The sequence below is a fragment of the Triturus cristatus genome, chromosome 5_1 (genome assembly GCF_964204655.1).
Source record: "Triturus cristatus chromosome 5_1, aTriCri1.1, whole genome shotgun sequence".
Taxonomy (NCBI): domain Eukaryota; kingdom Metazoa; phylum Chordata; class Amphibia; order Caudata; family Salamandridae; genus Triturus; species Triturus cristatus.
In genome coordinates, this window is record NC_140587.1 from 894,110,506 (window position 1) to 894,137,048 (window position 26,543).

At 42.6% G+C, this 26,543-nt stretch overlaps 1 protein-coding gene across 2 annotated transcripts in view; it reads right to left on the reverse strand.

Moving 5' to 3' along the window:
- The window catches only part of LOC146831577 (cytidine monophosphate-N-acetylneuraminic acid hydroxylase-like), a 567,547-nt gene that overhangs the window by 14,611 nt on the left and 526,393 nt on the right, over nucleotides 1–26,543 (reverse strand). For both annotated transcript variants that reach the window (XM_085605926.1, XM_085605925.1), the window contains one exon: nucleotides 25,237–25,350. In XM_085605926.1, coding sequence (XP_085462052.1) covers nucleotides 25,263–25,350 — 88 coding nt within the window. In that variant the 3' untranslated portion in view covers nucleotides 25,237–25,262. The remainder of the gene's footprint in view (nucleotides 1–25,236; nucleotides 25,351–26,543) is intronic.

Sequence of the window (26,543 nt, forward strand, 5' to 3'; positions counted from 1 at the left end):
ACACCAGGATGTCATCGATGTATACGATGCAGGAGACGTCCAGAAGGCCCCTTAATACCTCATCCATGAAGTATTGGAAGGCGGCGGGGGCATTACAAAGACCAAAAGGCATTACTTGGTATTCATATAAGCCAAACTTGGTTCTAAAAGCCGTCTTCCATTCATCCCCCCGCCGCACCCTAACCAGGTGATAAGCTCCCCGGAGATCCAATTTCGTGAAGACCTTGGCTCCCTTCAGCTGATCTAGTAGTACTGGTATGAGAGGGAGGGGATACCGATTCTTTTTGGTAATACGGTTCAATGCGCGGTAGTCAATGCACGCCTTCAAGCCGCCCTCACGTTTCGGTATGAAAAATAGAGGAGAAGACGCAGGAGAAGATGAATGCCGAATAAAACCATTGGCCAAGAGCGAGCTGAGGTATTGCTGTAAGTAGGTCGTCTCTGCTTCGGTAAGGGCATAGATGCGGCTGCAGGGAATACTGGCTCCGGGTTCTATGTCTATAACGCAATCATATGCCCTATGAGGCGGTAGTTTATTTGCTTCTTGCTCATTAAATACGTCTCTATATTTCTGATATTCCAGGGGCAACGTGGAAGTACAGCCAACGGTTGTGAGACCACCTCCTCTAGCCAGGAATCCAGCCAAACTTTCTGTTTTCGCACGTCCAGCCATCCGTTCCAGAGTACAATGTTCAGAACAATAAGGGGAATTTAAAGTGACTGTTCTGGCGGCCCACTGTATATGAGGGTCATGGAGGGTCAGCCAGGGCATTCCCAATATCAAGGTGAATTGAGGAGCGTCTATTAGATCAAACTGGATGGATTCCCAGTATTTTTCCCCCACCATCATCTGTAATAGTTGGGTGTGATATTCCACGGGTCCTGACGTTAAGTCCATGCCCTCTACAGCCTTCACCATCTCAGGAACTTCCTTCTTTACACACTGTATGCCTACTTCCCTGGCATATGTACGATCCATGAAGTTGCCGGTCGCACCGGAGTCCAGCAAGGCGTGGACGGACACTAACCCAATGTCAAATACGGTTAACTTAACGCATACGTTCATATGTGCTACCGCGCTTTGTAGGGTATTGATGATGGCTGGACAGACCTCTTCCTCCTGAAGCCGCAAACAAGTGGTCTGTTTCTTGCTTGGGCGTTCTAGTTTTCCGACGCCTCTGACAAATATTCCGTGGCGTTCACCTTCTGAGGTTCTTTCGTATCTCGGTAGGGGGCCTTGGTCCTAGCCTTCCATTCTTTTATGAAGTGCCCTGATTTCCCGCAATACATGCACAAACGTTGTTTTCTTCTTCTTTCTCTTTCTTCGGGATTCAAAGGGCCTCGGATTCCACTGATTTGCATAGGTTCGACCCCTTCTACCACAGGGGATGGAATGGTACTGACAGGGCGTGCCCACGGTGTTGCATAGCGAGTTTCCATCCGCGTTCTGTCCCCACGTCTTTCTTGTAGACGGTGATCCAATTGGACAGTGAGGTCAATGAGTTCATCACAAGTGGTTGGGAGATGCACCACCTGGGCCAGGACGTCCTTCAACTCACTCCGTAATCCTTGGTAGTATAATGAAGTACGTTTTTCTATGAGCCAATCTGTTTCTGACACCAGTCTGTTAAATGTGGTAATGTATGTTAGTAGTTCTTGGTTACCTTGTTTCAAGGTGATGAGCTCCCGATCTAAAGAGAGCAAATGAGCCTTCCTGTCAAATAACTTGCGCATTTCCTCTCAGAAAGTATCGAAATAGGACATTACGAATGCAGTTTTGGTTTGGTCATCAGGAAACACAGCTGGTTTGCACAGGAAATGCAATTTGCACTGTCCCAGAAAGATACCAAACTTCTTCGGATCCCCATAAAACCACTCAGGTGGGGCTAAAGGCAAGTTTGCTGGTTGAAGAACTTGTATCGTAGATGGCCCTATACTGCCTCCGCCCCCCTGGGTAGTCTGTCCTGTACTCACACTACTAGTGTTTGGAGGGGGTAGTGTCCATTGTCGAATATATTGCGCGCCTCTCTGCTCGCTGGTACTAGGGCGAGATAGTCCCACTACCTCACGTCTCATAGTGCTCATTGCGTTACGTAACTCTAGATTATCTCCTCTAACTGCTTCTACTTCCATGCGTAATGCTGTCAGGGTTTCTAACACTGAGGTCAGGACGGTGTGTGTATCCATCATTCAGGCTGTATATAACCGTGGGCTTGTCACTCTGTCAGGTTCTGGGATAACAGAGAGTGCCACTAACCTGGAAGCCGGGTACAGCAGGAACGATGCTAGCTTATCCCTACCCCTAAGAGGTATCCCCTGAGCGTAATATATATCACACGTCACAGGTGGCACCTCTACCGGGGAAAGGGAAAAAAGGGACAAAGGAAACAAAAACAGTATTGTCTCCAGCCGAAGGAAATGAAAGAAGCTGGTGGTGGTGACACGTCTCTCCTGCTCTCTACTCTCATATACCCTGTAAAGGAGATACAATAAACAAAATCAACATAGTAATGAATGCACCTTCCCACCCCCTCACTATTCTGCTGTACAGGTACACTCACATGTATTGGAGCGAATCACTAGTGTCGCTAATAGGCAGTTCATACACAGAGATGCGAGGCAGAAATAACCAGCCGGTACAAGCAGTCTAGAAGATAATCAGGAAATGATACTTATCAAGTTTGTCGTATCTTCTTCTAGCCCCGATGGTTCTGGAGACACTTGAAAAGAAAAGACATTCTGGAAACGCTCGCCCTGTTCTTTCTCTCACGTCTTATTTGCTGCATAGAGATGAGGACCAGCGTATGGCAAAACCCCAAGACGTAAATGAAGTTTCCAAGCGCTTTCAATAGCGCGTAATCCAAGAACGGACTCACATAACCAAGGTAAATTCCAAGTGCTTCCAATAGCACGTAATTCTGGAGCATTTCAGGGTAAAGGCTCTATTCACACAAGAAGATTCCAAGCGTTGTCTGCTCGGAAAACCCCGGAACTAATCCAGTCCAGAGGGGCTCAGGAAACGCCTTGGTGTCATCACCGAGGCTCTAGAAACGAGGTCTGGGATTCCGTCGGTAATTCAATGTGAAATGCAGGGTATTAAAACAAGCGTGACGGCTTCTCCGGTCTCCGGTTCATAAGCTGGCAGCTGGCGTTGTGCCGTGTGGTTCCACCGAGGCAGCTCGATAGCAGTGGAGCGCTCGGGAACCTTGGGGGTGTCGCTTCTCCCTTCAACGTTTGTGTGCTTCGTGTACGCAGCTGCTTAACCCGGGCAAGACCCGCGCTTCTCGTGGAAGAGAAAGCGAGCCCTCGAAGCAGCTCACGATAGGAGACGTAAGATTAAGGCAGTCTTCAGCAGTGTTCTAGGGCGGTACTCGTAACAGGTGTTCAATATCCGTGGACGAGTTCGGGAACGGCTCGTAACCTCTGGAAACTTTGATGAAAAACTCAAGTGACAAGCACAGTGCAATCTGGGGGCAGAGCTTATATGCCGCGTGTGCTTCTCCCGCTGCCTTATGGGATTTGTAGTATCTAAGCCTTCAGTCGTTCTCCTCCTCTATCGTATTGCTCTCTTGCGCCCTCTCTGGTGGGTCATGACACGACCTCATGTTCGGGGGAACTGCTGGGCGCCTAGAGTTCGCCAGCAAGGGTTTCAGGGCTACGACAAAATCAAGCGGTGAGGCGGGAGCCCGCAGGGGGACTGAGCACCATCTTGCCTTTTGTGCCGCTTCACTGCTCTGCAAGACTGCTTTCTGACTCTGCGGGTCCATGATTCCAATGTCGGGGCCCGCACCGAATGCCCCTCACATTCCGGTGTCGATTGGTGCGTGCAAGTGCCAACTGGGCGACGCATAAATGGGCGAGGTGACAGCCCGTACACGGAGCCTCAGCAGAGCGCGTCCGCCATGGTAGCCATCTTGGCCACGCCCCCTCATGTTGTATGTACTTGTTGCAGAGGACATACCATTCACCATATGTGGCACCGTTACATGTATAACACTAACATACTACCATTTATTTTAATAGGCGAAATTTAAAGTGCAGAAAAATTTTCTGAAAAAAAGGGTCATAATATGGGACATATTTCTCCACTTTAAATTTCTGCCACTTTAAAAAATGCTTAATTTTTGTGTTATAAATATGGTGCAGAGTCTACAGACCAGTGGGTGCAAGATGCCTCCTGTGTGTAAATGGTCTAACTTTATATACATTCCATAAAACTCATCATTTAATTTTTCTCCCATTTCAATGTGTTGCATTTACAAGCAGCAGCCATCTTGCACCTGTAGACACTGTGCTATATTTATAACTGAAAATACAGCCATGTGTTTAAATAGGAGGAATTTAAAGTTAAGAATCATGCTTTATAAAATATTAAGACACAATTGGCTTAATTGAAATTGGAGAAAAATATTGACACAATATTTCATAGACATATTTTTATCCACTTTATATTTCTTCCATTTGAAAGAAATGACAGTATTTTTCCTTTATAAGTATGGCACAGTGTGTACTGGCCTGCAGTTTGTAAATTGAAAACTTTGAAATCGCAACAAATTAAAAGGAAGAGTTAGCCTAATTATTAAGTTAACTCAATCATCATCATCAAAGATAGCTTTATTCGGTATTTGACAAACACCATATAAGCAAATATTACAAAAATACGATTAAAACAACGTTATTTAAACATTTACATACTAAAAGGTGATTACTAAGAAGAAATACATATTCATTACCCTAGTCATTCAATTAATCTAATATTAAAAACCCTTTAAAAAATTTTTTTTTTTCTTTCTAGAAAGCGATTGATATATGTATCGTTACATTTGCATGATAGAAGGGTCGAGGTAAATATGACATATTTATGTATATATGGCGTTATTAGGCACAGAATAATACTTCTACAAACCCTCAACCTACTAATCGCTTCTCATAGACCCTCTACATTTTATAATAAACGACAGGAATTTTATCATCACTCCAATAGTACATTCGTCTTGAAGCAGATACAATCTGTGGAGGGCTGCTTTACAGCTTCTCAGGCCCCACAGTTTTAACAGAGGCAATAGATGTTTTTTCCTACCCCATTGATAGTACTTGCAGAACAGTATGCAATGTATGTTAGACTGAGTGGCTATTCCGTCACACGGGCAATTAATCATTTTCACTGACCAATCATTCGGTGTAGGGAACGTTATTAACCTGAAGAAACAGTCTGTCCTCAGACGAGCCAACAGCATTCTATGGTAAGGGGAGATATTTGGCGCCAGATAAGGATGTAAACCATGTTCATGCAAAATCTGGCGGTGGGCTATAATGGTGGACTTATTCCCATCTAAATAATATCTCCTCTCCTCCAATAGGCCAAGACACGTCTCTTTTAGTGCTTTTTTGGGGATATGGGCGCATGATATTGGGTCTGAAAAGAATTCTGGATTGCCGATGGAGTTCAGGAATTTTTTAACGTAGGCTAGCCAAGGTTGTTTAGCGCCATTTCCTTGCTGCAGGCAATCCTGAATTACCTCCCTATTGAAGGTTGTGTCCTCGCATGTCCAGATCTTATGCCACAACATAACTGGCGCTATCTTTATAATGTCACTAATGTGCGATCTATCCAGTTCGTTGTGGCAGATAGTAGTAGATGTGGAACGCGGGACTCCTAAGAGGTACCTCAGGAAAGCATTCTCCACCCTTTGAATTTCGGAACTATCTGCAAGTCCCCAAATCCCCGCCCCATAAACAGCTGTGGACACACATTTAGCTGCATAGATCTTAAGTAGTGTGTCTACCGGTTCCCCGCCCAGTTTTTTAGCAAATTGCTTAACCGCCCCTATTGCGCGGGCAAAAGCCAGGTTTCGAGAGGTAACCGCTGCAGACCATGTCCCCCTATTATTAAAAATGATACCCAAGTAGGAAAAAGTTTTCGACATCGCTATCTTTGAATTATTAACAAAGGTTTTGCAGTCTGGTACTTTTTTTCTCGTTGTGCATGACATCGTGAAAGTTTTCCCCACATTTATTAAAAGGCCTCTAGAGCTCATGAAGGTTGCAAAGCCTGTTAGTGCCTTTTGGAGTCCCCGCTGAGTGCGGGCCATAATCACCGCATCATCAGCGTATAACAATAACGGGACTGCAAGTCCGTTTATCTTGGGGTAATCCACCTCCAGGTCATTCATCGAGTCTGCTACCTCGTTTATATACAAATTAAATAAAAACGGTGCAAGGATGCAACCCTGGCGAACGCCCTTTGCAATTGGGAATTTTCTGGTTTGCTCGCCGTTTTTGCCATATCTCACCGTAGCTCCTGCATCTCTGTAAAGTTCCTGGATAAAAGTTAGGATGTTTTTATCTTTCCCCATATTAGTCAGGGTTTTCCACAGGGTTCCATGATCCAGACAATCGAAAGCCGAAGTTAAATCGACAAATGTCAGGAACAAGTTCCCTTTTTTTGATCCAATATATTTGTTTATTATAAGGGACAGGTTTAAACCCTGCTCTATGGTTCCCACCCCCGACTTAAAACCACATTGAAATTTTGAGAGTATCCCATTAGTCTTGGACCAGGTTTGTAGTTTGGTTAGTAGCACCCTGCCAGCAACCTTCATTAAATTATCTAACAGAGAAATGGGGCGATAACATTTTGGGTCTTGTCTATCTCCTTTTTTAAATATTGGAATGACTATCGCTTCCTTCCATGTGTTGGGGAAACCTAATTTGGTGTAAGCATTTAGGACATTTGCCAGTAAGGGTGCCCAGAGATCTACATTCCCTTTAAATAGATCAATGGGTACACCGTCAGGCCCTGGAGCTTTTAGGCTTGCACTCTGAGAAATCGCTTGTTCCAGGTCTGCAGGGGTGAACATTACTTTTAATGGGAAATTTCCCTGTGGTTGTAAAAGGATCTCACTCCCCTCAGCCAACTCCTCTTGTGAGGTCAACATAAGTGAGTCTTTCTTGTAAAGCGCAGTAAAATGCTTGACCCAGACATCTTCAGCTATGCCAATTTCCATGGAGTCTACCTTCCTATCTAGAAAAAAGGGGGCATTTACCTCTTTCCAGAAGGACGTATTATCCCTTAGTGCGCTTGCCTTTATCAAGGCTTCCCAAGCTGCATTTTTGAGTTCTTTCTTCCTTGTCAGGAGAGTCAGCTTGTAAGCTTGTCTAGCCTCCTTGACTTGTCTGCTATCCCTGGGTATAGTCTTTAGGCCTGTAAAAGTGCTTTATGGGCACTTGTGCAGGCTCGGTTAAACCAACCATATATTCTCGTTTCCTCCCTTGCCTTTAATTTTTTGGTTAGCTTAGCGTTTATTTCTGTTTTAATCTCATCGAATGCCTGTATTATTTGTTCTGGGTTAATGCTTAGTTCCAGGCAGGTGTTAAATTGACTAGTTTCTTTCTGTAATAGATCTTTCAGAAAGTTCATGGGTTCAATTTCTGCCCATTTAATGGCATAGCAATTTTTCCTGGCCAGTGCCACTGAACGGCCATGCAATATATCCATGGTGCTTATTTTTTGCGTGCCCCGTTTCCCTAATTTAAGGGAAGTACTAATGGGAAAGTGGTCACTTATTGCTAGGCCCTCCGTTTCAAACCCGCCCACCCAACCTTGGTTCCTATTTGAAACCAGGATGAAGTCTATTACAGTACCTGCCCCATGACCAAAAAAGGTTGTTTGAAACACTACGGGTGGCTGGCAAAGTTCATTTGCAAAAGCCAAATCCCATTCATGCATGAATTGATTTAACAGATTTCCCGCTAGGGAATGTTCAAAATGTGTGGTGGGATCCCCTTGTGAGTCAAAAATGCCACAGTTTTTTGTTTGGCTATAGGGACATAGGTGACAATTAAAATCCCCTGCTATAAGTAAGCAGTCTGCCGCCTGGCCGCCTTTGTTTAGCAGTGAATCCAGTTTCGCTATTAGAATTTTTACCTCTACTTTTGGCATATTATTATAAAGGTTTATCAGAAAAAAGGAGCGCCCATTTAATTTAAAAGACAATCCTTGTAGTGAACTCCCTACACCTGCTTTTGGCCCATTTAAGTTAACTCTTCATTTTTAGTTTCTCCCATTAGAAGCATTCAGGAACATCATTTTGTTCTCCTGCTCCAATATTGAGTCCAAAGCCACTTTTATTTAAGTTTTAAATACCTCAGTGCTTCATGTCTTCACCTCTGTGCCATTGGTCATAAATCTGTTTCCAGCACTGCTCATTATCAGGCCCTGCTATCTGCAGCCTGAAGACAATAACATAAAGTAAACACAGCCTCCCCTTAACTTTAAAAGGAAACTATGGCCCTGTTGTTCTTTAAAAATTAACAAAAGGCTATGAGCTACTCTGAATGTGTCTGGGAGCTACTTAGATCGCAATCAACCCACCTGGTGGAACTTTACATAAGTTTGAAAGTACTTTTGAATTTGTCTGGCTCACTGCCAATTTCCCAATTAATGTTCTCCAAAATGCTTGATTTCCCTGCTCTAAAATCCAACAATATTCTTAGAAAATATTTTAGGAAATCATATGGTAAAGCACTGGGAGTCTATAATCTTTTAGAAGCATTATTGAGATGAAAATCAAACCCAAAGATAACATTGTTAAAAAAACTTAACCTCAATAGATTGAGAAATGCCTATCAAGATAAGACAAAGCCATAACCACAGTTAAAATGTTGATTCTATGGCTTAGTAAATGATGCCACACCATTAGCAAATAGTCACAAATCAACATCTATTATCACTCACATGCAGTGCTGGAATTGGAAACAATTTACTCCAGGAACCCATATATTGGGGGTCAAGGTGTGGCACAAGAAAGGGAGTGGAGACACGAGGGTGAAGTTTGAAAGGTGTTTGGACAAAATTTTGACTTAAAAATATCAGGAGACAGAAATATCAGAAATTCAATATCGTTACATACAAATAACGTGATGCACAAATATTGTTGACAAGAAAATAATTTTTATCATCAAATAATAGTGTTTTAAATAATATTGGTGTTATTAACATTGTTTTCAATAATATAGTGCTTAAAATATTATTTTTTAATTATCTGAATGTGTTTTAGTTAATATAATAGTTTTATATGTTACTATTGTTTGTATAAATCTTATTCATCGTTTTAAAATATAGTTTGCAATTTTAAGTGATTTGGAACTTTGTATTTATTTTTTAATAGTAATTTATGAAATAATGGGTTCTTCGGCTTATAAGGAGATAGGTTGGAAAGTTAATTAGGTTGCAATTAAATATGAATTATTAAATACATTTTATTTACTTATATGATTGAAATATTACTTACTGGCAGTTGCCAGTAGGTAGTTATAGTTAGGACCTATTTTCCATAGGAAATCCGCAACATTCTATTTGGAATAACGTTGGCGCTGATTGACGAATCTTCGCGAAATTTTCCATACCTTTGGCCAGCTCCATTCCGCTCCTATCCTGAAAATGTCATGGTGATTCATCAAGCGGGGGCCGAGAAAAAAGGGGGGTCCCAAAACGCGTTTTCCCCATGCATTTTCCCATAGGACCTGTTGACGCAGCTACAGCCCGAACTGCTGAACGGAATTACACCAAATTTGGCAAAGAGGTAGTCCTCAGTTCAGACGCATGCCTTTTGCTTAAATGGTGTAAATCCGTTCAGTAATTCCTGAGAAAATTAGAGTTAAAAAGATAGATATATCTGGGCGGAGCCTAACCACACATCTCATCGCGACGGCTGATTGGCTGTCAGTACTTCATCCAAGAAGTGTTGGCAGCCATCTTGGGACCAATATACATGATAGCACCTCATTAAAAAGCATTGCAGTTAATAGAAGGTTTTAAGACTTTAGTTACATTATAAATCATTTGTTGATGGTACCATACTCATTTTAGGAATTGTGGTGTGTTCTAAGGTGATTTTACCATGTGAAAAAGCCTTCTGCTGTGATATCATGAATCATGTTTGAGAGAAAACTATTTTCTCATGCTTTTCCCACAGAGGTTTGGAAGGTGATCTATAAGCTAAACTGATAGCATATTTTCTGTAAATTCACATTATCTTTCTCAGTCATGTGAGAAACATGTACATCCAACAAGGGCAGAGACTGTCAGTTGATTCCTTTGTGTTCTACTTATGACAAACGTATTGCACACCTGAAGCCATCTTGATTGGAATAAAGTGGTAACTCTTAAAACATTTAATTTAAAAAGGAACAAAATGAGGGGGTTCATTTTGCCATAGAAAGTATGATTAGGGCTGCAGAAAGAACAATGAGGGCACATTTTGAGTGACTTCTCAAATCCTCTTCTATTTCATGAAAAAATTCTGACATGCAGACTGAAACATGCACTTTCACTACCAGCAGCAGACTTCCCTGGTGAGCAGTAGCTTTACTACAGATATCTAATAAGCAACTAGAGTGTTAACATTCTGAATTTGTGGCAAATGTGTGATTGGAATAAAGTGGTAACACTTAAAACATTTAATTTACAAAGGAACAAAATGAGAGGGTTCATTTTGCCATAGAAATTATGATTAGTGCTGCAGAAAGAAAAATTAGGGCACATTTTGACTTCTCAAATCCTCTTCTATTTCATTAACAAATTCTGACATACAGACTGAAACATGCAGTTTGAACAGCAGCAACAGACTTCCGTGGTGAGCAGTGGCTTTACTACAGTTATCTAATGAGCAACTAGAGTGCTAACATTCAGAATTTATGGCAAATGTGTGACATATCTGAATACCTTCTTGATGAAATCAAAGTAAAAAACTGAAAGCATTTCCTACTGAGGAGACTGCAGTAAATGAGGAAATTAGGAAACTTCATAACAAATAAATCTCCCAAGATGGCCACCAGAGACAAAAGAACCCAAATGCAGCACAAATATCACCCAGATGTAGCCCACATGTAGCCCAATGACAGAAGTGTGCAAAACACTTATTTTTTGTGTATTTGCAGTTTTATATAGTGCAGACTTGTCAGGTATTGGAGTGCTTTACATGAGCATTGGTTACATCACACAAGATCAAATTCATTTTGGTTGTAGACATGGGGAGATTAAGTGATTTGACCAGAATCACAGAATGTTGAGCTGAAGCAGAAACTCCAACCTTGTTCCCCAGTTGCAAAGTCTGCAGCTCTGGAAGTAACACCACATCCTCTCCCCTAGGTGCAACATTTAATCAAGTGGTCAACAGGATAAAAAAACATAAAGATTATAAATAATTTAAATTTCTTTGCTCGCTATTTGAAAACTCAGAAAATATGTCCTCATTTTAGTTTTTTAGAGCACTAACCATAATTTTGATGCAAATAAGACCCTCTCATATATGTAATTTCTAAAGGAAATGCTCTAGGTATTACAGTTTTGATTATATCAAGATGACGTCATGCGTTCCACACTTTTGTAATAAATATAGAATGGCAGCAATCTAGTTGTTCATTGGGATACTGTTGAGAGACAGAGGCCAGGGGCACAGACTCTGAAAATTGAAGGCAGGTAGGAGAGTGCAGAGGCAACAATTTGACCACACTGGGCAGGCAGGAAGGGCAGTGGCAGCGCAACAGACTATGGAGGGCAGTGGAAAGGGGGGCAGGGGCAATAAACCAACAATACAGGACTGGCAAGAGAGGCTGTGGCAATATAATAGACCATTGTGGGCAGAAGGAAGAGGCAGTGGTAGTACAACCATACATGCCAACAGACCCGTTTCAGCCAGGAAACGTCCAATGTTTTTAAGCTCAAATGGGCCTTATTTAATCTGTCTCCTGTCTACAATCTCCTCTTTTTCAATGTAACTCAAAGGGGAAAATCAATACCCCAGTTTTTTTTCTAAATCTCCCTCTTACCAAGTTCAAAATGTTCGCAAGTATTGTACATTGGATCATGGAAGGCAGGAGGAATTGGGGTGGGGACATGGACTTGGATAACAGAGGACAGGAGGGACATGGAGAGGTGCACCGAACTGACCCTACAGAGCAGGCATCAGGGTTTGCAGCAGCACAATACACCACACAGGGCATGCGGGACGGAAGTGCAGCACAACAATCCATAGAAAGCAATAGGGAGGGGACAGGACCATGCACATGGACAACAGAGGACAGAGGGGAAAGAGGCAATGGTAGCTAGCTGACCATAATGGACAGACAGGAGAGAAAGCTGCAGCATAACAGACCATAAAGGGCAGGAGGGACGGATCAGGGGCATTACAATGGAACAGACAAGCCAGGAGGGAGGGAATAGGGGTCTGCACATGGAAACAGAGGGCTGCGGGCAAGGGGGCATGGCAGGAGCACAAAGATGACCATGGAGGTCAGGCAGGATGGGCACTAGAAACAAGACACACCATGGAGAGCAACAGTGAGACTATGATGGCATACACACAGACCATGGAGGGAAGGTGGGAGGGGGTCAGGAGCAGCTAGCTGACCACACAGGGAAGGTGGGAGGGACCATGGCAGCACAGAAGACCATGCATGGCAAGAAGGAGGGTTAGTGGCAGCACAATGGCTATGATGGGCAAGAAGGAGGGTGCAGGGGAATGCACAAAGGACCATGGAGGATAGAAGGGAGGGTCAGGACCTGGGCACAGACAAGAGTGTTCAGGGGAAGGGGCCTCACAACAGACCGCGTGGGGCAGGCAGGAGGAGCAGTTGCAGCACATCAGACCAGGGAGGGCAGAAGGGTGTGGCAGTAAAATGGACCATGGAGGACAGGAGGAAGGGGATAGGGGCATGGCATGTGGTCAGGCAGGGTGGAGGTGGCAGTGACAGGTTACACTCATCTGACAATGCTAGGCAGGTGGGAGGGGAGTGGCAGCTGAACAGAACACTCAGAGTTGATAGAAGTGGCAGGTCCATGGAACATGGTGGGCAAAAAGGATGGAGCAGGGGCATGCACAAAGACATCGGAGGGCAGGGGGAAGGAGAATAGGGGCAGCAAGCTAAGCACAGAGGCTAAGCAGGAGGTCAATGATGGGCCATAGAATTGGGCAATGGAGGGCAGGAGGAGTGGACTGGTACATCATGCTAAATGGAGGGCAGTGGCAGCACATCAGACCATGCATGGCAGGAGGGAGGAGGCTAGTCCATGGATTCAGACAACAGAGGATAGGGAGAAGGTGGATGGGGCAGCAAGCTAACTGTTCAGAGAAGGTGGGTATTAGGAACTTTATTGTTTTTAAATGTGTGTCTGTGCGAACTACTTAAAATATGAACAAGTATGCAGCATAATTTCACTTTTATTCAGAAAGAAGAGGACGTTTGTGACTGTGACTCCGGGCTCACTTGGTAGAAACACCCCCTGACCCTCCAACCCCCATCGCAAAATGTAATGCCCGTGAAAAGGGTAGGTGGACGCAGTGTTATATAGAACATAGTCGTGAGAGCACGATTGAAAATAAAAACTAGATATAGTATATGGTATAAACTATGCACCAAAAATTGTAATATAAGATGAACCGGGCGTGAAATATAATATGCAATATATTGTGTGCAATGACAGATTCATTGGAGAGCGCGAGATAGCACAGGCACTAGCGCGTGCTATGCGATATGCGCCTTGGAGTGTAATATGCACAGGGCAGTGTTGTGTAACCTAACTAGTCTCTAAAGTTGTAATATAAAATATATGTTGTTGGGGAGTGTAATGTTGCATATACACTGTGACAAAGATAAGGATCCCAGATTGTAATATGTATGGCATGGCGCTGTGCGTTATAACATAGACATCGAGGAAGGCACGTTAGTTGGGGCAATATAACCCGTGCGAAGGTAAGTGTGGCATGACATATTCACGGGGTGGTGTTACAGTGCACATGGGCTAGAGAGTGTCATGGCATACGCACTAGCTGGTGGAATACAACAAAGAGGTGTGTGGCACTCGGCGGGCACTGGTGGGTGTAGCACAGCATTGGGCTCAGCCTGGAGCATGCTTTGACTCTCAAGTGAGTTTCGTCTCCTTTCCAGAATGTAAACTAAAAAGTATTACACATCCGGTGGTGGATGTGTGTTTTATTAACTGTGAGGGGGGTTTCTTGCATAGTTTGGTCGAATTTTTGTCGAATCCCCTTTGAATGGCTTGGTGTGCGTGTCTATTAAATGTGCCTGTCAATAGCTACCCATGTTTGTGTAAATAAACGACAAGGGTGTCTACTTGGAGAGTACCCACCGGCGGGGGCGCCGGGATTAGGCACGGTAGGGTGTCAGACACGCCAGAGCTTCACTAGTGGTGTAAATACATTCCAAGTGGATTCATTGTATGCATAGTCGCCTTTTAATGAATATCACGCAAATCGTCATGGTGATAGGTACATACGGTTTGTCCAGCATGTCCTAGGTGTTTCTATAAATATATGTTTTTTTTAAATAATAAAAAACAAAGGCTGGCCTCGGGGGATGGGGTCCCCGGGGCCATAAGTGGCCTCAGGAGGGGGGCAACGCAGCCCCCCTCCTAAAGAATAAAAAAAAAAAGGCCATGACCCGGGGGTTGGGGTCCCCGGGGCCCATTAAGGCCTTAGGAGGGCCACATTTATTTTTTTCAACAAAAAAAATTAGGGTGCAGGCCCTGGGGGATGGGGTCCCTAGGGCCAATACATTAGAAAAAGAAGGGGGGCCACACAGCCCTCCTTCTTAGAAAAATAAAATAAATAAAAGACCGGCATCGCGCCGGAGGCCACGCCCCCTCCTTGCAGCACTCTGCAAACGTGCCCCTTGGCCAGTTCTAAGTTGGGGAATTAATTCCCCTTCAATACTGAGGGTCCCTGAGGGCCAACTAGCCCAACAGGTATCTCCAGTATGCGCCAGGGAGCTGCGTTGCAGACAGGTGTTCTGAGGCCACGCCCCTTTTTACACCTCTATGCAACGCAGCTCTGTGGCACTTACTGGAGGTACCTAGTGGGCTAGTTTGACCCTAGGTACCCTTGGGATTCAAGGGGACTTAATCTCTCAACTTAGAACGGCCACAGGACGCATTTACACAGTGGTGAAGCGAGTGGATGGGGCCTGAGGTGACGTGTGCAAACACGCCCTGTGGCGCGTTTTAAGTTGGGGAAATAATTCCCTTTCAATCCTGAGGGACCCTGGGGGCCAACTAGCCCACCAGGTGCTTCCATTAAGCGCCACTGCTCTGCGTTGCAGAGAGGTGGTGCAGGCCGTGCCCCTTTTTACACCTCTCTGCAATGGCGCTTACTGGACGTACCTAGTGGGCTATTTTGCCCCTAGGGACCCTCATGATTCAAGGGGACTTAATCTCCCAACTTAATAAACGGCCACAGGGCGTGTTTACACAGTGGTGAAGGGAGGGGACGGGCCTGAGTTAACGTGTGCAAACACGCCCTGTGGCGCGTTTTAAGTTGGGGAAATAATTCCCCTTCAATCCTGAGGGACCCTGGGGGCCAACTAGCCCACCAGTTGCTTCCAGTAAGCGCCACTGCGCTGCGTTGCAGAGAGGTGGACTAGGCCGTGCCCCTTTTTTCATCTCTCTACAACGCAGCTCTGTGGCACTTACTGGAGGTACCTAATGGTATAGTTGGACCCTAGGGACCCTCAGGATTCAAGGGGACTTAATCTCCCAACTTAAAACGGCCACAGGGCGTGTTTACACAGTGGGGAAGGGAGGGGACGGGGCCTGAGGTGACGTGTGCAAAAACGCCCTTTGGTGCGTTTTAAGAGGTGGTTTTAATCCCCTGCCCTATTATATACTAGGGGCTTACAGAGGAGGTCATGCTAATCACAGGGGGACCCCAACGCATAGTGTTCCCTAGTGTATGTAGGTGTTTTCACTGTATTCTGAGTGTCTCTTAACATAGCACTGGCTCTAGGACTGGTTAGTCAGACTCAGTTACCACCAGTATCCATCTAAAAAAGTTGAGGGTACAGGATGATTTTGCAACAAGGCTTCTTTCTGCTCTTCTGTTTGTTCTTTCTGCACGTTTTCCTTCTTCATGCACTTTTTTTCGTCTTTGAGGACTTCTGTTGCTTCTTTCTGCATTTCTTTTTTTTTTTCTGTGCGTTTTTTCTACTTTCTTCGCATGTCCTATCTCTGTAGGCATAGTTAGAAATTAGCATTGAAAAAACCTTTGAAATTCACAGAAAAAACCATAGGTTTTAGGCACGTTATAGTTAGGAATTAGCATTTAAAAAACCTTTGAAATTCACTGAAAAAACCATAGGTTTCAGGGGCGTTATAGTTAGCTGGACTTTTCACTCGTACAAAACCATTGAAATTTCCCCGTTATAGTTAGTTCGGCTAAACTCTATCACAAGGATGATGTCATCAGTGATGTCATCAGTGATGTCATTTGAGATGTCATCAGTGATGTCATGAATGATGTCACTGACCATGTCATGAGTGATGTAATATGTGACATCATCAGCAGTGCATTGCGTGCGCGCGAGTTATAGTTAGCATTAGAGTGAAAAGTCCAGCTAACTATAACACCCCTGAAACCTATGGTTTTTTCATTGAATTTCTAAGGTTTTTTAAATGCTAATTCCTAACTATAACGTGCCTGAAACCAATGGTTTTTTCAGTGAATATTATATAAATTAGGTACTAATGATTACTTTTGTTATATCTTATTTGTGGCCTTTTAGGTATGTATGGGTTTAGGGTGAGAAGTTAATTCTATAATAATTAACTGATACATTTATGATTAATTTTTAATTGTTTAATAGATTTTAAATTTTGGAAAATATAGAATGCTGATTTATTTTACTTATATTTTAGTTACGAGATGCTAGGTGAGTATGGGTAAAAGGTGGGAAGTTGATTACAATATTAATCAACTATTAATTATTACTTGTAAATTAATGACTCAATAGAATTTTAAATATGTAAATCATGGAATCATTATTTATTTTAATTATATTTAAGTTGTGGGCTGCTAGGTTTGTAAGGGTCAAGGCTGGGAAGTTAATTAAGTAATAATTAATTACAAATTTATTATTAATTGTAAATTAATTGTTTAATAGATTTTAAATATGTAAATTATGGAACACTTATTTATTTTTTTAGTTATATTTTAGGTGCAGGCTGCTAGGTTTGTAAGGGTATAGGGTTGGAAGTTAATTAATAATTGAATAACAATTATTTATTAATTGATAATTAATTATTTTATTGAATAATAATCATGTAAATTGGTTCATTGTTTTTAGTTTTTTTATTACATATATTTTACTTACATGTTAAATGATATTTTGTATACTAAGAGTTTAATATTTTTGCTACATACGTGGTGTTATTTATATATGTAATGGTTTGAAGTGAAGTACTTTCCCTATCCTTGTTTAGACTGCAGTAGAAGTAGTAAAATAACCTCTGTGCAGTTCAACACTTTCCCTACTGTTGGGCTAGTTGGAGTTGGAATAGTATATCTTACCCCTGCAAAGTCCAACACTTTCCCCACTTTGTGTTTCATGGAGTGGGAATAGTAAATGTAACCCCTCGGAAATTCAACACTTTCCCTACTGTTGCACAGACTGGAGCCAAAACCTCTCTGAAATCCAACACTTTCCCTACTGTTGTTTGGACTGAAGTGGGAATAATAAATGTCACCCCTTCGAAGCCCTTTGCTTTCTCTACTGTTGCTTGGATTGGAGTGGGTATAGCTTATTATTTATTTTAAAGTTTATAATATTTTTAGTAAATGTCCTGTTTGGGGTTTTAAATTTGTAGTATTTAATTTATTGTAGACATTAATTAATATATTTTTTCTTGAATTGTTTATATTTTAGTGTGACACTTATTGTAAAGATATTTATTTTATATTTATATATTTTATATTTAGCAAATGTGTATATATATATATATATATATATTTACATAAACACAAACACATATTATATAGATGTGTTTGTGTGTATATACGTTTATATTTATTATATTGTATTAAATATCAATGGGATTTATTTTAAAATTTGCATTACATTACATTTATACATTAAAATATTTAATATTTACTACTTTAAACAATATTTATATTAAACATGTTTGAATATTTTTAGACAATAATAGTGTCAACAATGTATTTTTTGGATATTTTTGTACTTTTCATTATAAGTACAGGAACAGGATTTCGTAGTGAACAATATTTTTGACACTTTTGTTTTCAACGATACTGTTTACCATAATAGTGTATCAGAGATGTTTGAAAAGCAGAGTCTGACTGTCAATTTATACATTTATTTGAAAAAAATATGCTCCAAGAAATTAACAACAAGGACAAATGTGACAGTAAATTTGTTCTAGTTTACTTAACTGGTCGCAAAGAGGCTGCATTTTAAAATATCTTACAGGGTTAAGATACCTGCTGCCGAGAATTTTATCTGCCCAGCAAATCTGAGGGGATTATAATGTCTACAAGTATGGATGATTTGTGATTCCTACAACCTAGAACCCCCATTGACATAAGTAGCTTTTACTGTATATTTATTTTGAGACTTGTAGGAATGATTTTGTGTCATATTTATCAAACTTTCACCCAGCACAATGCAGCAAGCCACCTTGCTCTGCTCATGAAAGAGAAAGGGCAGGAATGTGCTGTATTTAACATTATATAGTGCATTCCTGTCCTTTCCTTGCACTTGCGCCAACGCAGGCACCCTTGAGTCATGGTGCAAGGGTGCCTTAGTTGCAGGCAAGATTGTTTTTGTGCAGGAAGGTACACCTTCCTGCACAAAAACGATCTTCAGAGGCATTTCCTCTTTCTATGTGTGGTGCAGAATGCAGCACATGTAAAAAGTGGGAAAAACATGGCAAAATAAACATATTTCTCCTTGTTTCGCTTCCCCTCGGAAATTGTAGCATTTTGATGCATTCCCAGGTCTACCACTTATAGTAAATCTGGGAATGCCCCAACATCCATGGCTGGATCAGTGGGAACACCCATGCTCCACCCATGGTACGCCTCCCTGGGGCAGAGTAATGCAAGGCAGCGATTTACATTGCCTTGCGTAACTCCATATATAGCAAGTCATGCAGGGCCATGCAAGGTGCCTTGCGTGGCTTGATAAATCTGACTTCAGTGTTGCGTCACCCTTGTACCCCCTTGTGTGGTGCAAGGGTGACACAACTCTATGACAATTATAACCCTATGGCTTGTAAGTCTCTCAAAGAGTCTGCACCCGAGTCTACTGAGGTCAGGTTCCCGTGAAGTTGTGTTCCTTATTGATTGTCAACTCCTCTTGTGTAGTCTGTTGCTTCAGGTACCAGAGGCTGATTGGGGTAAATCCTCTCACAAACCCCTGACACAACACAAATCTCGCCCCATACTGATGAATGGTCTGTTATCCCTCTTGCCAGGTGTCGAACCTCAGAGTAGTGTTGGGCGTGTTGGTGTCATGTAATGAGGTAATATATTCGGGAAAGGCTTCAATGCCTGACCAAGTGGAAGGTGTACTGCTGGGCCCTGGGACTGTGTGCTCGCCAGACATCTAGTGTTCCCCGGGTGGATACGAAGTCTGAGAGGGGACTGTGGGTTGACCCTGTGGGTATGGACGGCCAGCGGTTTCACTCCTTATTAATTGTTGAATTGAACTCGCCCCCCATGAGTACTATTCCCTCGGGAAAGTGAAACAATCAGGCACTCAGGTTGGGGAGTGTGAAGGCATATAAGCGTGGTGGAACATGAATTGAGCAGACATTACGTTTGGGACCCTCCCATCTCCAACACAGTGCCACGTATCTCCCCTGCAGGTCTATCCAAGTGCGTTGGGTCGTAGGTGGAGGTCGCTTCACTAAGATTCCCACCCCTCTCGAGCCCGACATATAGCCTGCCTGGACTGCCAGTTTGAACCCCCATCTATCTAGTGCATGGTAATTGTTGCCCAGCATGTGCGTTTTTTTTACTAGAACCACATCGGGTGTATGGTGCTTGAGATATTGCAGCACCATCCTCTTCTTAATTTTATCCCCGAGCCCATTAACATTTCAGGACAAGATTTTCACAGAGGTGTCTTCTGCCATTTCTCCCATGTCACATCTGGAGTCTGCACCTGTGACAGACCACTTGGTCTCTTCATTAGTCTCCGGGCCTGGATAGGGCAGTGTGGGTGGGTGTGCTTGTTAGTGCGAATTTACAGTGTGTGCAGACAAACCAAGACCTGTAACAACCCGCAGTTCACTTATTTGTTCTTTCAGAGTCTTGTTCTCTGCCGCCAGTGCTGTAATGGAGTCTTCTGCCTCTTTCTCTTTCATTTTGTAGAGATCTGCCCTGATTAACGTGACTGAGTTAATCTTTGTCTCTAAGGGGCTGCAGACCCCTTGTATTGCCCCCATGATGTCTTTAAGGGTGAGTGCCTCATCCTCTCAGGGTGTTTCTCTGAATCCATTATTTACCCCATGGCCAGACCCATCACCCTGTCTTTTGGGAGGGTGTAGTTGTCCAAATAGTTTTGCTGGGAGGTTAGGGCCCCCTTCCTTTCTGTCATCTTGGGTTATGCTGCTCTGCGAGGCCTCACTCATTTTCGTGGGGGTACTCACCGCTGCTTGCCCAGGCTACTCCTATATGCAGAGCCGTCCTTGTGGTCTCTCGGGTATCCCCCCATTTGCCACTGGGCTCCGTTCCACTGTTGTCGGGTCAGTTATTATGGATGCTTCCCTGGATCCGCTATTTATGGGATGAAACAAAGTTCTGACATCTCACTAACATACCAAGCAGGCAATGTGTCCCGCACGCCAGTGCTAGCCTCTTCTTCTCTCTGGTATGCCCTCAGTTCATCAGGCGCCCATCCTTTGCCTTAATTAAGGTGATCACAGGCCCATGCTTGCTGGACCAATGCTTGCTGGAGGTTCCGCTGGACTTATGTGAGCCTCCTCTTGCCTCTATCACCTCCGCAGTCTCAGGACTCTGGCTTCCCGCACAGTGTCCGGAGTCTCTCAGGCCTCTAAAAGGATGGGGTCCTCTCTCCACCTCCCCTCCACTTAATCTGTTGGCAGCAGCTCTACACTACTCTCAGAGCTGTGTCACCTTTACCGTGCTTCCCCCAGGAGTGGGGCCATAGCATTGTCGCTGGTCACTGGATATTGGTAGAGGTGCCGTGGCCCCACTGCTTCTGAGGGGCTGGTTAAGTCATCGCGTCCATCGAACCAAATCTGCTTCTTTCCTGGACCTCCGCTACTCTAGACCATGACCTCCCATACGACCATAGGCCTCACATGGTGTTGCTCCTGCCAGCAGATTCGCTGGGCCTCTGGCTCCGACAACTATCTCCCCCAACGGCAATGGCAGCTCCTCTGCTATGGCAGAGGAGCGTTGCTCCACTGCTTTTAAGCAGTGAGAAGAAGAAACATAAAATGATAATAAATTAGAGTAATTGTTATTTTATGCTTCGTCCTGCTTTGCGGCTGGGTAGGTGTGCGGGCTGCTCTGCTGTCGGAGCAGGGCAAGGGGAGGAGTGGTTTGCCCACTCCTAAGTGCACAATGAATAACCAGTCATGCACACTTCCCAGTTCTCCATGAAGGCTGCATTACAGCCTACGTGGAGAACAAGCCCAGGCCTCCATACCCTGGTTGAGCTTCGAACCATGACGCAGAAAACTAATCACAACGCTACACTGCAGCATTGTGATTGGTCAGGGGAACCTGGGTGCTTACCAATCACATCCCAACCTTGCAGCCTTGTGATTGGTCAGTGGGGCCTGCTTCCTGTTCCTCGAGTTCCACAAGGAGAGCAGGAGCAGAGACGCGGGACCCGGCGGCAAGGTAAGTTTATTTATTTTTATTTTTTTATTATGCGCAACTCCCCCGGCGCAATCCGCCCAGCCACCCACCACCCGCCACTGCCCTAGGGTCCGGCATTACCTAATATCACCAGGTGTGCAGATCTCTGGGTGTATGATGAGGAATTTATTGTCTCAGGCCACGGAGTTACTTCAACAATCGATCATCTTAGTCAGTGGTTTGTCATGCCCACAACAGCTTATAGTTTTAATAAATTATGTTATGTTATCATTGGTACAGATATCAGCTCGCAAATTTCTAAAAATACATTTTGTCCCTCATGTACCACATCTCAATTTAAAAAAAAATGGCATTATTACACACAACAGCAGCTTACATTATCTCCATATGCTCCACACATCATCAAATACCTATTGTTCTTTTAAAATAAATAAATATGTTTCCAAAATATCGCCAATCATTTTCCATAAATACATTCATTTTGCTTACAAATTCAAATATTTTCAGTGAAAGAACATCTGTCAATACACACCCCCAAGTGCCTAAATATTATCCAAAAGACAACAAGAGACAAGTGTCAAGGAACACAAATGTATGGCATTTAATGCAGCCATATGTCCGTTCACCCAGCGCATGCCGGTGAATGACATGATGTGCTCGCATTTCCACCACATGCCATTTCATCTCTTTATGTATTGAGATTGATCTTCGATAATTCATCCGGAAGTCATTACTTTCAGAACCGTAATTTTTGTAATATTTCTTTAAATTTTCTGCATTTTATTTAAGAATTCTGAATTTAATCTCACAAAGCCCCTTTCCATTGTTTGGTCTGCAGATGGCAGTGCTGCACCATTGTTGGACATTGTTGTTAATGGATCTATTGAAAACGAAATTACTGTTATATTCTTCATTTTTATCGTATTAGGAGTACTCTGAGCCACTTCTCCCTTCAAAATACACCATTAATTATTGAATTCATATAACCTTTTTATTTTTCAATCAATTATAACCTTACCTTTTTCACAATGTATCTTTATTAATTTACTGAAAGGAGGAAGTACTCGAGTACTTCCATTTTTAAACATTTCTTTGTTTTAATTTATACTGAATTACTTATCTCCAAACACTTAATACTACTTAGGCCTTGCTCCGGCCAATTTTTGCTTGCTTTGTTTTATAGTCCCTGTAATTGCCTCGATATTTTAATATCCACCATAGGCCAGTCAATGTTGCCATATGACAAGAAACCCTCCTCTCCTACGCATGCATTCACACACACAGATAGACATATGTCATACTTCTATAGGGCGCCCAGCCACTTGACAGTATTAGAGTGCGCATTTACTATTCCAACACCATGCCTTCATACCGGTGAAGATTCAACAGCAGACCAAAGCAAATATAACTGTGCTTTTAGGTTTTTTAATGACGTGCTCAAAAGTACTCAGCCACACTACGGGGAGTGATGCCCCATAGCGTAAAGGTCCGAGGAGAGATTCTGGGGCATATTATCAAGAAACGGCGTTAAAAGTATCGCCGCTTTAGCGGCAGAAATCAGCCGCTAAAGCGGCGATAATGGGCTTGATAATATGCCCTTGAGAATTCCGATAGAAGTCCATGTTCTGGTGTCAACATGGGCTTCTATTGGAATTCTCTGCGGCATATTATCAAGCCCATTATCGCCGCTTTAGCGGCGATAATTTTAATGCTGTGCTTGATAATATGCCCCGAGCGTTGTCTTGTTTTCTCATGCAGGGTTTACGAACCACGTGAGGACCACTCCGGTCCTCGCAGGGTGGGTTAAAAAACACACACACGCGCACGGACAGGCATTGGTCAGTGCAGGGTCAATCTATCGAAATAACCTTTTGCTTGTAACTGTAATGTACAGGGAGTTGCTGGTAAAAGCCATGGGAATGTACAATTTTGCACCCGTCCTCCATCAACAGAATATTAATCTACCTGGAATGGTACTACTGTTCACTGGCACCTTTAATCTGCACATTGGTAGGTGCAGTTAATAAACCCTCTTTGTCAGGCAGTTTAAAGGTGAATTTCACAAGTGGCTGGCTCTGAGAATTATGTCCTTACATACATTTATTACATAAGGCATGATAAAAAATACACTTAGATATGGATTCCGGACCCAGGTAAACGTATGAATGTGCACAACTCTGAACCTTGTAGTGCCACTGCCAACGCAAAATTACAATTTTAATACTATTTAAATATGGAGTGCACACATCAAAAAGAACTACATATTATACATTTACCCAAAAGTTTTGGGGGCATATTATCAAAGTAATGCGATAAATATCGCAAATCGCGCTTATCGTGTTTACCATTATCGCCGTCTATCCCTGATTCACATCGCCGTGTTAGCGGCGTTTTAGCAACGCTTTCCTGAATGGCGATGTGAAAACCAGCGATAGATGGCGATAATCGGCAATAGCGCTTGAAATCAAGCGATGATTTCACAGCGCTAAGGGAATGCTTGATAATATGGGAGTGTGGACTTAACCTGTAAATCCACCTCCCATATTACAGATAGCTTAGTCAGGATTTTACCAAGCGTTAGATTCCGGCAAAAACCGCGGTTAGCGCTGCTTTTTTCATCGCTTCGCGGATCTGCTCCATGCTGGTAAATATCGCAATGCCTTGTTAGCGATTATTTACATGGAGTAATGGTCAGGAACGCCTTCTTTGCATCTCATTAGCGATGTATATCGCTAAGATGCGTGGCGTTACAAAAACTGAAGCTAACATGTGCTAATTTCCAATGTTTCCTTAAAGTTTCACTTATAACACACAGGGATAGATATAAAATGCCATTAATTCAAACTTATCACCCTTGTACATATTCCCTTCTGAGCCTTTTAAGCTCATCACCGATGCAAAATCAGGGAGCTTGGCAACACACAATTTGCAGATGTTTTCACCTGGGATTTGTGGCAGAAAGATCCTTGTGCAAATTGCAGGTGCAAATCACACAAATTGGCATTTCGTGCATCCTATAGTGGGTGGAGTCATGCACAAATTGCTTGTGAGTTCTAATTCCAGGGTGCTCAAACCATACTTAAGCACAAATTGTGTACTTTCTTGTTAACGCAAATTAAAAGCATACAATTTACATCTGCAAAATACGGTCACATCATGATAGGTTCCTTCTTGTCATTTTAGCTCATGTACACAATGAGAATCATGACTATGCCTGTGTTTTTATAATTATTTAAAATAAAAACTCCTAATATATTTTCATCTCAAAGAAAAGCTAGAAATAAAAGCTGCCAGACTTCCTTTCTTACATCTTAGACTGGACTTTTGAACAAACTGTCTTCATCTCTCATAGATGATGACCATTAGTGACTCATTAAGAAGAAGCTAAAGGCACGCCTTTTTAGATTCTAACTCAAACCTCTTCTCACACTATCATCCTAAGATGCATCATTTTTCTCTCATTTAAATCAAGTGACCCTACAATTCCTGAGCTATATCAATATACTATATAATTATATAATAGTGGTGTTTACAAAGTGATAGAAATACCAAAACAGGTTGCCCAACTTACAACAAGACACGCAGTGAAAAAGTCGCCTACTCTTCGTTGTCTGCTTTGTTCTCCAGGAATGATTTCCAGTCAGGAGGCGTCAAAGGAAGCATGATTTGAAAGTGATTCCAGAACCTGCAGAAACAAAGCACTCTTTACTTTGTGAATGAGAAGAAGGAAAGATGAAACAATAAAGATGTTGACTAATACTTTCATCAAACTATAAAGCACCTCATTTGCAAGTCCATGATCCACTATGGGGCTTATATAAAGGAGAGTGGTAACTATGCATTAGTCATGTAATGGGAGATATACCACTGCACCCTGCAAGCAGGATTACCATCACTTTGAGGTCAGCATATGCATTGTTGAATATTCATCTGGTGATATTTGCTCCTCCTCTTGATGGAGCAAGGTTTCGTAGAAAAGAGACTTGCTTGGATGCAATCCACTCGTTTAACTTACTAACAAAGTTATTAATCATGTTTCATGAATAACTAATACACACCAATGAAGATGGACTGATACTGCTTTAAATGGGGAACTGTTGTGCGCATGCGTCAACTTCATCTACGTAGTATGACGATTTAATGAATGGAGGGAAATTCTGGTGCATGATCAGAAGATACTAAAATGGATTCTTGAAGACTCACGTGCATGGCATCTGCTTGCTTGAAACGAAAACAAGCTATTTTATTAATGCTAAAGATTTACAAAAGAGGTGTAGGATTTAATTACAGCACTTATCCCTATCGCGGGAATGTTAGTAATTGTATGGTGCAAGGATCAGAGAAGCAAGACCCTTTCGCTTCCCAAAATAGTGGAAGAAAACTTTCACTAAGTGCAGTTTACTTAAAGAATTTTGATCCGCACTCAAATGCATAACACAAGTCCATCCAATTTGTATGTTTTTATATTGTCCTTTATTTTCATATTCTTTCTTCCTAGTAGCCTTCCTAGTAGCCACCATGTTTCGTCCTTCTTGAGGACTTTTTCAGGGCTCAGCAGGTGATTCTCATGTGAATATTTGATCGTTTCCTATTCTCGTGGTTTCTACCTCGTTTTTCTTTCTTTATCATTGTTCAGTAGTTTCTGGTCATATGAATTCAGGTAGGTGCATGTCTTATGTGTAGAAAAACGTATCTTTTGATAGCTTTAGGTCATCGCTATTTCAGGCATCGTGAATGCGGTCTTGAGAGAGCTGTCACTCTGTCGTCATGTTGCACAAGCAAAAAAATGCTAATGCATGGAAAGCATTAATAAGCAAGGGGAAATATAGTAGAGGTGGGTGGTATACAGTGCGACCACTTTATTTGTGAAATTAATAT